General features: G+C 41.5%; 1 protein-coding gene across 3 annotated transcripts in view; it reads left to right on the top strand.

Moving 5' to 3' along the window:
- KCTD1 (potassium channel tetramerization domain containing 1) overlaps positions 1–15553 on the top strand; it is a 63692-nt gene that overhangs the window by 25505 nt on the left and 22634 nt on the right. For 2 of the 3 annotated variants that reach the window (XM_015855479.2, XM_015855481.2), the window contains exon 2: positions 7690–7868. In XM_015855479.2, the coding sequence (XP_015710965.1) occupies positions 7690–7868 (179 nt within the window). Of the gene's footprint in view, positions 1–6979; positions 7236–7689; positions 7869–15553 lie in introns of those variants that run through there. The other variant, XM_015855480.2, reaches the window with a different exon arrangement.

The raw sequence follows: 15553 nt of genomic DNA, 5'->3' as shown, positions 1-15553 counted from the left end.
CAAGGCTCCTCAGACATGGCAGCCTCTTTCCCAGGGACTCCTCATCTCTGTGTTTCCTTTTATTAATATAAATAAATACAAATAATTGCATGGATGTGTCCAAGATAACAGTAGTCTCTCTTCAGTGAGGCTGAAGAATCTGTTGGCAATTGGTGGCTTGTAGCAGTTCCTTCAGTAGCTGGCAGGATCCACTTTCTGTCTGTGAGAACAAAAGCAGGAGAGGAGGTTCCTGGCTATGCACGCCTTTCAAGTATTTGGAGCTGGGCATGTGTAGTAGGAGGAGGCTCAGGCTGGGGAGCTGCTCTTCCTTTTGGTTACTCCTAAATCAATGTTATTATCAGTTTGAGTAGAAACCGGTACAGAGCAAATCAGCTCCTAGTGGAACAGATGGTCTAAAATTGCAGGCATTTGTCCCATTCCTATTGCAGGATGCCATTAGAGGCGGTGCAGCAGGTCTGTTGGCCTTCGGTCTGGTGCCCTTCTTCATCCTCCCGAAGGGTTACGGGATGGTTTTGCTGGCCGCGTTCTGAGTTATGCACCCTGTGATTATACGGTGTTGGGTGGGCAGTGGTGTGCTGTGTAGTAATTGGGAACTGCTTTTGAATCCGGTTTTGCTTGTACGTTAAATTGCCACTTTACCCAAGTGAGAACCCAACCAGCAGCAAATCTGAAGTCCATAGAAGTCTGCTTTCATTACAGAAAGCAGTGGCTAGTGGCTGTGCGCCGGAGGAGGTGATGCACCTGGACTTGACCCCCAAGTTTAACATGGATTTTATTTTAATTGTGTTGGGTTGCATATATGCAGATCCAGTTTGGGTTATAGGCTTAAGCCAAGTTCTACATCAGCCACATTTACCATGGCCTTGACCAATTTGTAGAGGGGTGTACACAGCAAGAAGAAGGACATGCAGAAGTATAGCGCTTTACTTACAGTGCTTGAATTTAATAAATGAAAGCATTTGGTCTGGCCTCAGTTATGCTTACTCAAACAAGCAAGGGGCTGAGTTAATCTTCCATGAAGAGTGCAAACTATCATATATCTTGAAGGGTGGTAGAAAACTTTTGCATGCAAGTTCAAGGCCTAGGGAAATCTTCAGAAAAGTGTCTGGGCACTTGCAGAGATAAATCCTGTCTCTGTAAACTTGACTTTTCCTAGATTTGGATGTGCCTTTCCTGCAGTGGTGGCATAAGCATAGCTGCTGCCCTTATTCCTAAAGCCTCCTTCTCAAATTAATTAGAGATTTTCTTAGGTTCTCAGTGGCCAGTCTATGATGAAATTGTGGTTAGAGCTGTTCTGCTGAAGTTAGTTGTGTGCTGCAGGCTTGACTACTGTCTACCTGCGTGTTGGGGTTTTCAAAGTGTCTTCAAGCTCTTGTCCAAGGGCACTTTTCACTGTTCTGAACCTCCAGGTAGGCAGTACTCTCCATTCAGCAGAGATACCCAACCTCCAGGTAGGCAGTACTCTCCATTCAGCAGAAATACCCCTCATCCTGTAGATCTTGCCTAGCCCTTGGTTCTCTGCACATGTGGTGTTTATTCTAGGTTTGATCAGCTCTGATGAAGTGCCAACAAGACTCACTGTGCCAAGGAAATTCAACCATGTTCTCTCCAGCTCTTGCAGCACTTTGCAGGCTGGTGTGCCCAGCTGCGCCTGCATCCAGAGGACGAGGCTGTGAGAGTAGCGTGTAGGATATGGAGCAAGGGAGACTCGTCTTGAGGGCCCACTGGGGCCAGCACCTCTGGGACAAGGAGGACATAGCAGTTGCAACTGTCCTGTCAGGTAAGTGCCTCAGTCACACTTGCTGTTTGGACTGTTGCGTGATACAGATGATCTGACTTCCAGGAGTTGGTTTAAGCCATATCTTTATCTTTTGATGGCCTGGACCGTACCTCTGACTTCTCAGGCAGTCACACGTCACATATCTTGTTATGAAGTGCATCGCTGTCTGTATTTCTGCAGATTGTACTGAATGCTGCAGACGTGGCAGTGGTTGTGGGCAGGGTGAGCTGCTGCTTGGTGAAGTAGTTGGTCTTGTGCTGCAGTCAGTGCTTCAGCATCTCAGAGAAACAGTCCTGACTTCTCAAGCTCTCTATTGTACTTGATTGTCCTGTATAGAATAATTTGGTCTTCCATCACATGTTGACAGGCATTCAGGATGTAAAATGAGGTTTTTCCTCCAGAGATCTAAAATAATTCTTCTACTACTACCGCCGAGTCTCAGGGGGCCTAGTATCTCAACTTACTGTGGCACTAAATTGCATCTGATGGTGTTTGGGGCCTGTCTCTCACAAAGCACTCAAACAATTGTTTTGGAGTTTTGCTTTATAAACGTAATTCTTAATGTTCAGAGTCAGCAGTTTAAAGCTTGCAGCTGCAAGCGAAAGAGCATTCAGATTATATTGATGAAAGGCAAAAAAACATTATGGCACAATCGGCAGATTTTTGCCAGGGAAGGTGATGTGTTATTTCTTTGTTTTGCAGACCTGATGGCACCACTACAGCCCAGACATCTCCTCAGAGAGCTACCATCAGTGTAAAGGTGAAGAAGAAGAAGAAGAAAGCACATTGACGTGTGTGAAGTGCAAAAAGTGTAAAGACTTTTTGCAGAGGGTCTGAGTTACTTCTTTGTGTCTGTTGTTTGGAATGGAGGTGAAGAGAAGACACTGCCATGACACTTAGGAGACTGAAGAGCATCTGGCATACTCTGTGCTGTGCACAGTCATCTCTGAACACCTTGCAGGGCTGTCTGAGGGGCCAGCACAACCTGAGGTTCTCTGTGGATGTGACGTACCATGGCCAAAGCCAGAGAGCTCAATGTGACAATGTCACTAGCCATGGAGGATACTAGAGATGGGTTTTCCCCTTCAGAAGAACAAGCTTCCCGGAAACATAGCTCTGTATCTCTTTGTGCTTGTTACACCTTCCAGAGGAGTTGTTTGTACTGTACTGATACTGTTTATATTGAATAAATTCTTTCTCCAGCCTCTTTGTTGTGGTGACTGTTTCTGCTGAGCTGGAAAAAAGTGGAGGGTACTTGCTTAAACATTGTGGTGAGACACGATGGCAGGTTTTTTTTTTTTTATCTTTAATGAAATGTTTATTTTGAAAAAAAAAAGTGTCTCCTCAGAATGAGGACACTTCTGCAGGAGCCAGATCAGAGTCACCTTAATGTTCTTGGTTTGCATGAGGGACTTGAAGCAGGGTTTTGTGCATTCCCATGAGCTCCCCTAAGGATCAGCCCACTGTTATTTCAGAGTCAAGGAGCGCAGCTGGCTGTGAGATTTGAATGGTTCCTGCTATGCGCTGAAGGAAAAAGCCCTTTTGCCTCTATCTTTGGAAGATTTTTAGCTGCTGGGATTCGTTTTCCACACAGTGGGATATGTACATTCAAAGATGTTTCTTGTGGAAGTTGCTGGTGTGACTATGCTGACTACTTTTGCCGCTTCAGGTGGTTCCTCAGCACAAAGCTGTGAAGAGAAACATCTCTTATGGCTTTCTATTGTAAGAAAATATAATGATTGGATGTGTTACAATAAACTGTTGCGAGATTATCATTTCTTCTGGCATGCTTGGATGAGACAAGTTGTCCTCATCTCCCCCTGAAAAGTCCAAGAATGTTTGAAGTATGTAACTGTGACTTTCTCAACAGGGATAATTGTTTGAATTGTAGCAGGGAGGATCCAATAATTTTCCAGTTTGGTACAAAGACTAGAACTGAGTAGCATTTATCCGTTCCTTCTTGAGCTGGGCTGGCTCGTGGGCAGTGTGTTTGCTATATTAACCCTGGCCACATATGCCTTGACCCAGAGCGTAGAATGATCCTCTTGATCATGGGAGTTAAGTAGATGCTTTGCACTTGAATGTTGATCCTTCAGTGTGTGAGCTCGGGTTGTCTTGTAGTGGTGTGGTTTTTGTCAGGGTTCTTGGCTTGAGAAGGGAACTGAAATGATTTTGATTAAGACCACAGAGTGTAAATAACACTTCTGAAACCACTTCTAATCATAGCAGTCAATCATGAGTGAACATTTTCAGGGGAGGAGGAGGCTTCTCACTGATTTTGCATGCTTAGCAGAACATTGTAATACCTCATATTCTTCAGATATCTCTTATTTCTTCCACTTGCCACCAGGTTGACATGGTTACTGTGTTGTTCTTTGGTAGACCAGACCTGGACCTACCTACTGCTTGTTATTTGAAGGCTCCCTCTAGTAACAGCAGGGAAACGGAGGAGACCCAATTGTTTTTCTAATAGGGTAGTGGTTTTGTGCGCTGAATCAAAACCTCAGTGTCTCATAAGACCTAAATGTCTTTAACCTGCCCAGCATATAGCTTTTAGTATCTCTTTTGAGTATGTAGTTTGAGCAATAAATTTGTTCTGGGTTTGAAATGGGAACTCATTAATTTGAAAAGTTGTTGGGTTCAAAGTATTGGAGGACAAATAATGATAAATATTTTACAAAGTACCTCAAGTATTTCAGTCCATGGGAAGTGTTGTGAAACCTGGGATTTCCTGTTCTTATTTAATTTTTTCATAGGTTAAACATTGAAATGTTTGTAAAGGAATGATACCAAGTGGAAAAGTGAGCTGCTAGGAGAGCAGGAAGGCTACTGCTCCTATAGCCAGCACAGGCTCTGGATGTGCTTTGTGTTCTACTCATGAATAAAGTCGGTGCAATTCCCAAGGCAGAAAATCACCTCCGTAATCTCCCTCCCATGTGGGAGCAGCCATGGTTGAAATACAAACCCTTCCTGGGCACAGGGACCTATGTGAGATAGGGCACACCAAGGAAGGCTGCTGAGGAGCCTTTCAGTCGTTTTTGTCACCAACTGTTTTAAATAGCTTGTAATCAGCTGGATCCCACTGAGTTTGATTTCTACAACTCCCTTCTCTCCTCTGATTGTTTCTAAGGAGTGGTATTTGCAATCACTTCAGGTTAGTGGAAGTTTAATTTACCAGCGGTGCCTTATTGTAACCACTTTTTTCTATCTAAGTTTGCTATCTTCTTGTCTCACTGTCTCCATAGCTGAACTAATACAACATTTTAACTCCAATCTGTTAAACAGAGTGGTCTTAACACCATGCATGTTGAACAGTGATCTTCTCTGCTATGCTGGTGGGATGTGCCACAGAGAAGAAGCTGTTTTTTAATCACTCAGTGCTCTGGATCCTATTTCTGCATCAGTTTTTCAAGGGCAACTGGATAGAAGTAGTAAAATAGCAGAGCTACCATTGCATAATTTCAAAGTGGTCACCAAAGGAGCAGTGAATGAGTTTCATCTCTGTAAGCTAGGGCTGGAGCAGCAATAGGTTATTGTATTTAATATCTAAATGCTGAACACTTCGAGCATTGTTTCCTGAGGCAGAATAATGCAGGTAGCTTGAAGGGGGAATGTTGAAAAGGAGGATGGTGAAATAAAATAGCAAAGGTTTTAGTAAAGTTATAGATATTTATTGGGAGTTTTATAGGTAAACTCTGTACAGGACTGCTTGGTTGTGTCTCTCTTTTGGAAACGAGTTCTGCTTTCTTACCTTTGTTTTTTTGCCTTGCAAAATGCCCATGGTCTTTTGAGCTATCTCCCATCCTTGAGGTAATATTTATCCTATGCCTTCTCCTCCTGTTTCATATGCCCAGCACTATCACAGCTCTGCTGAATGAGGTCTCAGCCTAACTACGATATTAACCCTGAAAATCTGTTCATTTTCTCCCAAGCAGCCCTGGGCAGGGTATACAGGAGAATGTGTCCAATTGAAAAACTATTACAGGCTCCACAGTGCTGCAGTCTGCTAAACTGTTACAGGGCTGTATTTTTCTGACAGAGCAGATCCTAGTAAGGGGGGTGATGTCTATTTCATACAAGTTACAGAATTTGTTCTTTTCTTTTTGGTCTCTTTTTTGGCTTTTCAAATTATTTACCCGCTTTTGAACACTGAAATGCGTTCCCTATCCCAGTCAGTATCATTTCTTGCCTTCTTATTTCCACCTTTCCAGTCAACGTGTTTAATTTTTTCTTCATTATTTTGCTAAGTGCTCTGCTGCAGATCAGTAACATCTTGGGTGGTGGTTGTACCACATAGCATTTATAGCAGACATTAGTTTTGCATAGCGTGTGTACTGTATTTTGTCTGGACTTGTCTTCATTGCGCTGCAGGCACCTCCTCAAGCAATTGTAGTGATTAAGAGTGGTATTTCTGCAAATTTATATGAACTTCTGCTTATGTAGAAAGAAGGGGGGAGGGAAACAATACAAGAAGCAAACACACACCCCTCCCCCCCCTTAAAATTTAAACTGGGTGTTTTTCTTCATCCTCTTCATTTTTATCAGTATTTGACCAAAGCTTGCTTTTGTGTATGAAAGAAAATTAGTTAAGTACCTTGTGGTTTATAGATGCCTTTTGTTACGTATTACTTGGATTTATTGTGCAACGCTGGCCTGTAAATCATTTTGGTGAGACGTTTACCTGGCTCACGTTGCCTGGATGGTTTGAATCTTTAACAGCCATGAAAAACATACATGTTTTCAACGGCAAAGGGCTTCACCAGTCCAAATTCCCCATAACTGTGCTTCGGCGAGTCTTAGTACCCAGCTCTGTGAGATGTTTACAAAGAAGCCATTAGGTTTTGCAGCTAAAAGACGTGTTGAAAGAACAAAGAGAGTTTTGTGATGAAGTGTATCTGGCTTCTCGCTGCTTTGCTTACCTTTTAAATGTAAAACTGCATAATTTGCAAGGGCTTTTATTTCTCAGGGCATCTCTATAAGATTCCACCAGTGTGGAGCTTTCCTTCAGCAGAAAGCGCGGTCGTCCCAAAACCGCTCTCGAACGCATTTCTATTTTAATCCTCAGCTTTGAATACAGCTTGCCTTACTGGCTCGGGCAAATGGCTCTGCCCTGCCCCACCCCGCCGGGCGCGCAGACAAGGAGCATGCTGCTCGCTGGCATTACATCCCTGCCTTTGTGACTAAAAGTTGGTTTCATCAGCATCAGCTCCCGCTCCACTTCGGGAGCCCGCCTGCCCGGGGAAGCCGCTCAGACCCGCCGCCTATGTGGGGCACGCAGGGGCAGCTCTCGCCATCCGTGTAACTTTTAAATGGAAGATGTCTTTCTCAAAGGCTGCCGATGTCCAGCGGTGTGCAGTGCATGAACGGTTGACTAGTCCAGGTGTTTCTGCTTCTGTTTCCGTGCTATGTGAGTTGGAAATTCGAGAGAAGAGTGTGCAGAATGGAGGAGTTGAGGGTTCGTATTTCTCTTCTGACTGCTTTGGAAGGAGCATAAATTCTACCTGTGGGTTTTAATTAAAGAGAATAGTAATTGTTCTTAGTCTTTCTGTCTGCGGCTCGTGGTGCTTTTGTCAGAGACTTTATCAGCTCTGGAGTACGAGAATGAGCTTCTTTCTCTTTTCTGTACGGGTCGTCTGTCATGAGCAGTGTTCAGGAGGAACTTGTTGTATCAAACGTGATTTCTACTTTGTGGGCTCGATCGTTGCATTTTGCCACACTTTACATATTTGAAACACAGCCAGTTAAGACTTCTACAGATGGACTGATTTTAAAAACTACCAAAGATTTGTCTGTGCTTTAATAAGATGAAAATGGTAAGCTGAGGCTACGAGACAGTGCTGTTGACTGGAGACTGTGGGTTTCTGTGAGGTTTTCAAGAAGATCATTAACCCGGGTCTATCTCTTCACAGGACAGTCGGCCCAATATGTCAAGACCTCTGATCACTAGATCCCCTGCATCTCCATTGAACAATCAAGGCATCCCCACTCCAGCACAACTCACAAAATCCAACGCACCAGTTCACATTGATGTGGGTGGGCACATGTATACCAGCAGCTTGGCCACGCTTACAAAATATCCTGATTCCAGGTAACTTTAAAAAGATTGTTCTGCATGTCTTTGGCAACTCCTTTTCTTCAATTTCATGCTTGGAAGTCCTGGGGCTGTCTTAGAGTGATAAATTTAGTTCCTTTTGTTTCGAAATGAAATTAGGTTTCTTTGTTCAAAGGAGGTTAGTGACTGACTTTTTCTTTCTCTGATCCACTGTATTGCAGAGAAATGGCATCTCTGCAGGTCCCTGTGTTTACATACTAAAACAAAGTTAAGAACACTGACTTTCTACCATACTTTTATGCCTGGGCATCAACTCTGTGGTTTATTACAATCAAAAGTTGTACGAATACTGCATTTAAGTCCAAAGTTGGGAGCATTGGGATATTTGTTTTGTTTGGCTTTTTTACCTTTCACTTTTGTTGTTGTTGATTTTTGGTCTTTTGGAGACTTTTTTTTTTTTTCCTGTACTGTCAAAGCATACTCTTAGATGTGTCACATGAGGTTATGTGTAGCAAAATATAGGGCAGCTTTAACTTCATACTTTTTATAGCATCTTAGGACTTTTCAGATAATTAGACTCTTAATTCTCACATTCTCACTTTATGTATCTTCTAAATGGAAAATATGTGGCTTTGGTAACTTACTGGAATTAAGTAAGTAGAAATTGCATTTCTAAGAGAAGAACGGCTCACTGAACATACAGTGTGAGAATGTTTCATAGTGGTGGTGGCAGATAAACATGGCAGGATATTGTAACTCTAAAAGTGGTTATCAAAGGTTGATTGTGTCTGCTGCATTAGTCTATGCCTACTCTAGAAAGAGAACTTTCAGCTTCATGGTCTTTCCTCACCAGCATTTGAGTAGGGGTGGAAGAATTTTAAGGCACAGCTCCCCTTTCTCCCCAGCTACTTGTAATCCTCTCTCTCGGCTCTGCACTGCTAAGGCAGTAAACAAGCTCTGCATAGTATAGTCAGCACAAGCCTATGGGTTTGTAGAAGCAGAAGACCCAAAGGGGTCCCACTGCCCCCTTGATGTGTGACCTTCTGTAAAGAAGCAAGGCTCAGTCTAACGGGATAGATGTATTAATGCACGGGGGATTAATGGAAGAAGAGTGGTGCAATCTATCAGATCCTTGGCCATAGGCATTTGACAGCATTGTCACCTTAGTAGCACTGAAATCACTTCTTTTTGGTTGATGATCACATAAATGATTTAAATGATATTCTCCATTACAATGAGTCTTTTAATTCTTGTTCTGGGACCTAAAGAAATTAAAGAGAATCTTACAGTAAATAGAAGCACTTGTGTAATAGGATGTCTTGGTGGCATCCTATCTTTCTAGTTGAATCTCAGTTAAGTGGTTCATTTAGCAAGGACCCAGAAAGATTCTTACTGCAATTCAAGCAAGCCAATTCTCCTTTTCTGCTTCACGAGCAATTCCCTCTATTAATTATTGTCCCATCACATGACTGATCTCCAGTGTCACCTTTGCCCATTATTTTGAGCTATTTTAGTAACAGCAATTCACAGCTGAAGCATCTATTTAGATAATTTCTTTTGTCTTGCTAAGCTTTTGTTTCCGTCGACTCTTTTTTACTGGGTTGTGGAGAATGATTTCATGAGTTTCTTGATCCCACAACACTGACTTGCCTTTCCAAAGGGCATAAGGTCCAATTCACGCAGTATGGTTTTTGCTCTAAGAGTAGTTCTTACTGATACTGCTGCCCCTGCAGCATTATCAGCATAGTTTTAAGTGGGACTGGAGGAGTGCTTCTAACATGTAAGACCTGACAGTGCTAGAGGAAGAGAATGGTAAATAAAGGCACATGAAAGAGAAACAGGTGGACACATGGCCTTTCTTATGATACTTCTTCAAGGAGGACCAGGCAGAGAGAACTAATAGAGGCATTGCCAGACCACAGGCCTGCCTTGAGAAATTAAAGCAATGTCTGGAAAAACTCGAATTGTTCTTCAAAAATGGAACCTACCCATGTCAGGAATTTTTTTCTTAGGACCTGGTTGTGTTTAGCTTTTAGGATTGGTTATTATTTAGCATTTCCTCAGTAGCTGGGGTAGTGACGGTGTCTGAAATAGTAGGGAAATGCCTTCCTGCTTTGTATGCCTTCTTACAGTGCAGCAGGAGAGGCTGTTGCTATTAGTGCATGAAACTTCTGTTTTCATGTCAGATTCACCAGGACAACGTATTTCTTTTTAAGTGAAGAAACTGAAATATCTTTCCTAAGTGTTTAGTGGCAGTGGAATTTAAACTTAATGCATTCTACATTCAGTTGAGTTATTGTAACACTTTAAAGTGGAAGCTATGCCTCTGGTATCAAAGCCAGTTTAATAAATTAAACATTTTAAAGCTCTTCAAACATAACGTATAGAAAACCCAAACTCTAAGTTATAGTCATTCTGTTTCAAGTCGTTCTGACATGCATTTATGTCTCAGTTCTGACAGAAAGTGTCTTTTGAACCCCTTGATGAGTGAATAATTCCAGCACAGCTATTAGAATCTGGAATTCCCAGCCACTTCCAGAACTTGAGATATTTCTTTTTTAACATCAGTAGCTTCAAAAGAACAATTACTAAACTCGTTTGGATGTCAAGACAGTGACACGAAGCAATAAGCTGGCAATCACAATACTGTAGTTTGTTTTTAGTCTGTGAGGTCTTAACAATTTATTTCCAGCCTTGTGCTTGTGTGTGTACAGTGAGTTCTAGGTACTAATCACCCAGTAATGTTTGGACCTTAGTACAAATTATTCCTCAGAGCCTGACCTGGTCAGTGTGTACTCAACAGATGCACTTATTTAGTGCTGGATTACTCTTAATCTAAAGTTTTGGTCTACTTTGTTTAATGTTTTCTTTTTCTACCAGCGTCACATTTGTGAATGAGATCAAAACTAAGGCAGGGTCTCACAGTTCTTTTTGGGTGAGTTGAAGCCTCCTGGGCTCACTGTCACATGAAGTATTGCTTGTGAAAAATAAGGTCTTGATTATCTTGCCTGAAAGAGCACTGCTCCAGGGATGAGTCAAAGCAAAGGTTGCAGGCTCCAGCATCTAACAGGTTGAGACACGAAAGTCATTAGGCTCCTGACTCGTATTACATGTAGTCTAAGGGCCAGAAGCCTAAAATGAACCTTTCATCTGTGGGCCAGCTACCAGAGTCATCTTTCTTTGTGAGATTGAAAAGGTGATATCCAAAGCAGCAGTTTTGGAGTCACTTTGACTTGCCAGTGTAGAGGAGACCCGTCCTGATAGAGCACTTTGCTTTGGATCTAGTGTATTGTTCCTTCATCTTTAGGATTTAATAAAAAACTGATCTTATTCCTCTCCATTCTCTTCTTCTTGAACAGTACAGTAGGAATTGGAAAGGGATTCTTAACTACTACCAGGTAAAGATTTGCAGTTTGCAGGGTACGTATTCCATAATTCTTTTGTTAGATCCCTGGAGCCAATTTGTAACCTGATATGTAAAATTCCTACTGACAGGTATCTATTCTTTCCTCCAAAGAAAACCTAGGAAAATTTAGAAAAGCATCTTGCTGCTGATGCTCTGCTTCCTGCCCTTTCCTATGGAAAGACCATACAATTTGCCAGAGCTAGGCTTCATGAAGAGGCAATCAGAATCAGTCTATCTGCCAAGAGGACCTAATGCAAGGTCAGATTGCTGAGAAAAAATAAATAAAAGTAGTTTTCTTTAAATGGTGTAACATGGACAGATGTCCTTTTCTGCACCTCCCCCCAAGAAGACTGTAAGTTGTGATGCATTCACCCATGTGCAGACTGTTCCTCCTGCTTCTCAGTTGTAAATCGATGGCTATGCATATATCTGTGACAGCAAACCAAACAATGCTGTTTGTACTCTGTGAGGAGTCCTGTGGTTTTGGAATTTGTTTTGAACTAGGTTGTGCAGGACATTTCGTAACACAACATTATCTATTAAGGATTTAGGTGCGCTGCTTTATTTATGTTCTTAATTGCTTTGCTTTTTGCAAATTAAGTTTTTCAGATATTAGTCTGTTTTCAACAACCCACAGTTAAGCCTGATGATATTTATTCCAGGGAAGATGGGTACCCCTTCTCATGGTCACCAAGGAGTTTGAGAAAACTGGCTTGAGATTTTAGCAGAGATCTGATTATGAGCAGGGGAAGCACAGGCCTGTTAGTTCTGATAGCTGAACTTCAGCAGTTTACTCACCTTCTCTCAGCGCATTATCATCTTGCATAAGATCAAACCTTGGAGATGGCATTTCTACACCTCTAAGCTTTAATGCTGTCTGTATGATGTGTACCACAAGGTGTTGTGCACCAGGCTAAGACAAAGTCAAATGACTGTCATGACTAAATGGAAAAACGTTTGACTTTGATCAAATGGGGATCAGCTTTCTGATACCTGCTATCAGCAATGTCAGCAGTGTGGTCTATCACAAGTTCAAAGCATCTGGACTTCTAATTATTGCTGTCCAAGTCACACAGTATAAACCTTTGCATAATTCCAAAACATCAAATTGCCACATCCTGTATTCTCACTGTAGAGTTGAAAGATTTCATTAAAAGCCTTATATATTTTTCTCTTCCACAATCTGTTGGGGAATCTGTTTGCATTGCTACATCTCCCATCTTGTGTTACTCCCTGCATATGAAGGTGGGTTCTTCTTGAATAGCATTTCACAATACTTCCAAATTTCTGCCCAGGGCTATTTCAGGTTTTCATATTAACCAATCCATTCATGTCCCAGTTTTCTTACCCAATCTTCCCTCTCAGCCCTCAGGGAAATTAAATTTCACACACCTGGATCTAGTTAGGACACTGGCTTTTTTTGGTTTGTGAGACTTTCTTTTGTACCAATAGCACAAAATTACTTTGGAGAGTGCCCAGACTGTCCTTGGACTTTGCTGGCAAGTTGGGAACAGGGCTTATGTATCCTTCATAGGTTACATATGGACCTCCAGAGAGGTTCCTGGCTTTAGGTAGGATGACACTGTTCACTCGTTTCAGAGTTTTGGCAGGTTCTGCTGTCTGAATCCTGTTCACAGTTCCACAAGAAGACACTGACTTTGTCCTTAGTACATAGTTCTGCAGTTTGCAGCACCGTGCTGGAGCCTTCTTTTGAGGGAGGGGGCTTGTTGTGGTGGGGCTGTTTCATGCTTTGCATAGCACTGTCTCTGAAATACCTTCACAAGAGTAATCATGCTACTCAATTCCTACTCACCTTGGATGGTGCCTTTCGAACTATTGTCATATGATGCTAGTAGTTCAAAAACTATAAATACAAAATCTTCTAATTAATTAGGATTTTTTTTTTGTTTGTTTGCTTTTTGCTGTTTTCATTGAAATGCTAATAGAATGGGAGTTACTACATTCTTCCTCCAGTCTTCTTATTTGTATTCGTCTTCTTTGAAGGCATATCTGTATCAGTGGAACTACCTGGTGATCTTTCTAGAGTAGTATCATTAAAGCGGGTGAGGTAATACTTCTCAGATCACTGTTAAAGATCTCATACAACTCACTTTCTTCTGCAAGCTGTAAAAAGAAAGCTCCATGAAGATCTTTGAACATAGTTATGCACTAGCTCAGGCAGTTGCCTTGATGTGAGTTATCCAGAGAGTATTTTATTGTTTTGTTTTATTTTTTAATATCTTGTAACATTCCTGACAAGGAGAAATAGATAGAAAAGATGGGTATTGGCTCAGTATAATTTTTGTTGACTAGCCTGGCTTACTTGTCTAGTTATTCACCTTTTATATTTTATGATTTGATAGCTGTATTGTGATAAGCAAAAGTGTATGGGATATGGAGATAGGTTGAGTCCATCACTGACCTGTTCTGTGACCCAAGATAATTGATTTAACCTTGAGGTTTTGTTGCTTCCTGTCAAAGTTAACGAAAAAGAAGTTTGTAAAATGCTTTGGGATGATGATTGAAAGCGTGAAAGATTGCTAACTCTATGTGTGAATGTTTATAGATACCAAAACCTGTGCTAGAAACAGCTGATGATGTTGGAATCATCAGGAGCATGTATCAGTAAAAAATAAAGTGCTGATTCAGAAAGGCCATATAGAGTACAGTCAGTCCTACATAGTTTAAAACTTTTGTGCTGTCATCTGCTGTCTCTTACTCCTAGGCTGCTGGTCTGTGTTCTGTTCTGGTCGCTGTAACCAACTATAGACATCTGGGGTAAAATAGAACAGTGAATGATAGTGTACTCTGTGCCTATTTCAAGAAATTTATAGAATTTTCGCAATTGATATTGTGAAGAGAAATCTTTTGTAACACACATCTGTCAATAAAGAGCTCAGAGGGGTATTTTCTGCTCAAAGATTAATTGTATCTCTAGGTACATATATTGAACTCAAGATACATATTGACCTCACTTTGTCTCAATTAATGATTACCACAGGTCAGACATTACTGTCACCTTGGTAGAAAGTGAATGTTTTCTGAGTCTTAGTCCTGTACTATGTTTGCCTTGCAAGGTCAGCAAGTCATTGCTTTTGCTTATGGCTAGTGACTGGGTGAAAGAAACAGTATCATCAGTTTAGCAGGTTTTCACATTGTGTGGTCAGTAACTGGTAGCGAGTCATCACTGAACCATCGAGTTCATGTCTTTGTGTTGAAAGTGTCACTAAAATTGTTTTGGTATGTTAGTTGTTTGGAGGATTTAAAATGGTGTTTTCTAATTGTTACATGCTTGTGCACTCAAACATTTAATATAGTAGTGAAATCAAGATAGTGGATACTGGACATATGGAGACTGATAAAAAGTAGATGTACAAACTTTGTATTACAGGGGTTCGTGCCATGCTTTTATCCATGGCTGTATAAATATGATAGTGCAGATGGAAATATTCAGGAGAATAAACTTGCGCATTTAGGAGTGTAACGAAGTGAAAGGTTTTGTCCCCTTATTTCTGAGGCTAGTAGTCCCCTGAGTCAGCAAATCTTTGCCTTGTGGGAAAAGAAGATTGGAATCCATATTGTCAGCAGGGCTCAGAGGTCTGTTTACCAGTAGGCCTGTGTGACGTGATATGGTTTGGATCAAGATGGCAGTCAACAAGAGGAGGAATGTCAGTATCTACTTTCATAGGGTCTGCGCGTTGGGAAATCTTCTCTTTGCCAAGACTTGATACCAGCTCCATGGTTGGAAATGTTTTAGCGAGGAGCATTTGGACTTCTGTGCTCAGTAGCATGGCTTCATAAACCAGCCTAAAGGCATTCAAGCAGTATTTCTCATTTGAAATAGCCAAGAAAATACTCAGGAAAAATAAAAGAGTGCTGAGTCTGTGGGTTGTGCTTCTCTGATAAGGACAAGCCCATTAGAAACTGAGGTGGCTGCTTCCTGCTTGGCACTGAAGGATTTGGCTTATTGGTCATTCTGGTTGGGTCTAGATCTTAGTAACAGCCTCGAGGCTCACTGCTTTGCTTTGCTTTTTGCTGTACCCAGTTCTTGCACTCAGGAACCTCTCTGTTAGCTTTAGATTCAGATCCTGCTCCTACATAAACTGTGTATGCTTCATTGGTCTTTCATAAATTGCAGTGCAGTTGTTAAGTAAATTGGTGTCTCATATGTAGGTAATTGCTGAAGTAAACATTTGGCTTCCAGTTTCACCATCAACACCCAGCCACCTATTGGGTATGTTTGGAGCTTTAGGTCATAGATTCTGATTTCTGTCTTATTTCTTTCTGGTAACAATCAACTTTCCTGATGGGTTTC

The sequence above is a fragment of the Coturnix japonica genome, chromosome 2 (genome assembly GCF_001577835.2).
Source record: "Coturnix japonica isolate 7356 chromosome 2, Coturnix japonica 2.1, whole genome shotgun sequence".
Classification (NCBI taxonomy): Eukaryota; Metazoa; Chordata; class Aves; order Galliformes; family Phasianidae; genus Coturnix; species Coturnix japonica.
Note: the sequence above shows the minus strand (reverse complement) of the source record. Positions and strands in the feature narration are given on the sequence as shown.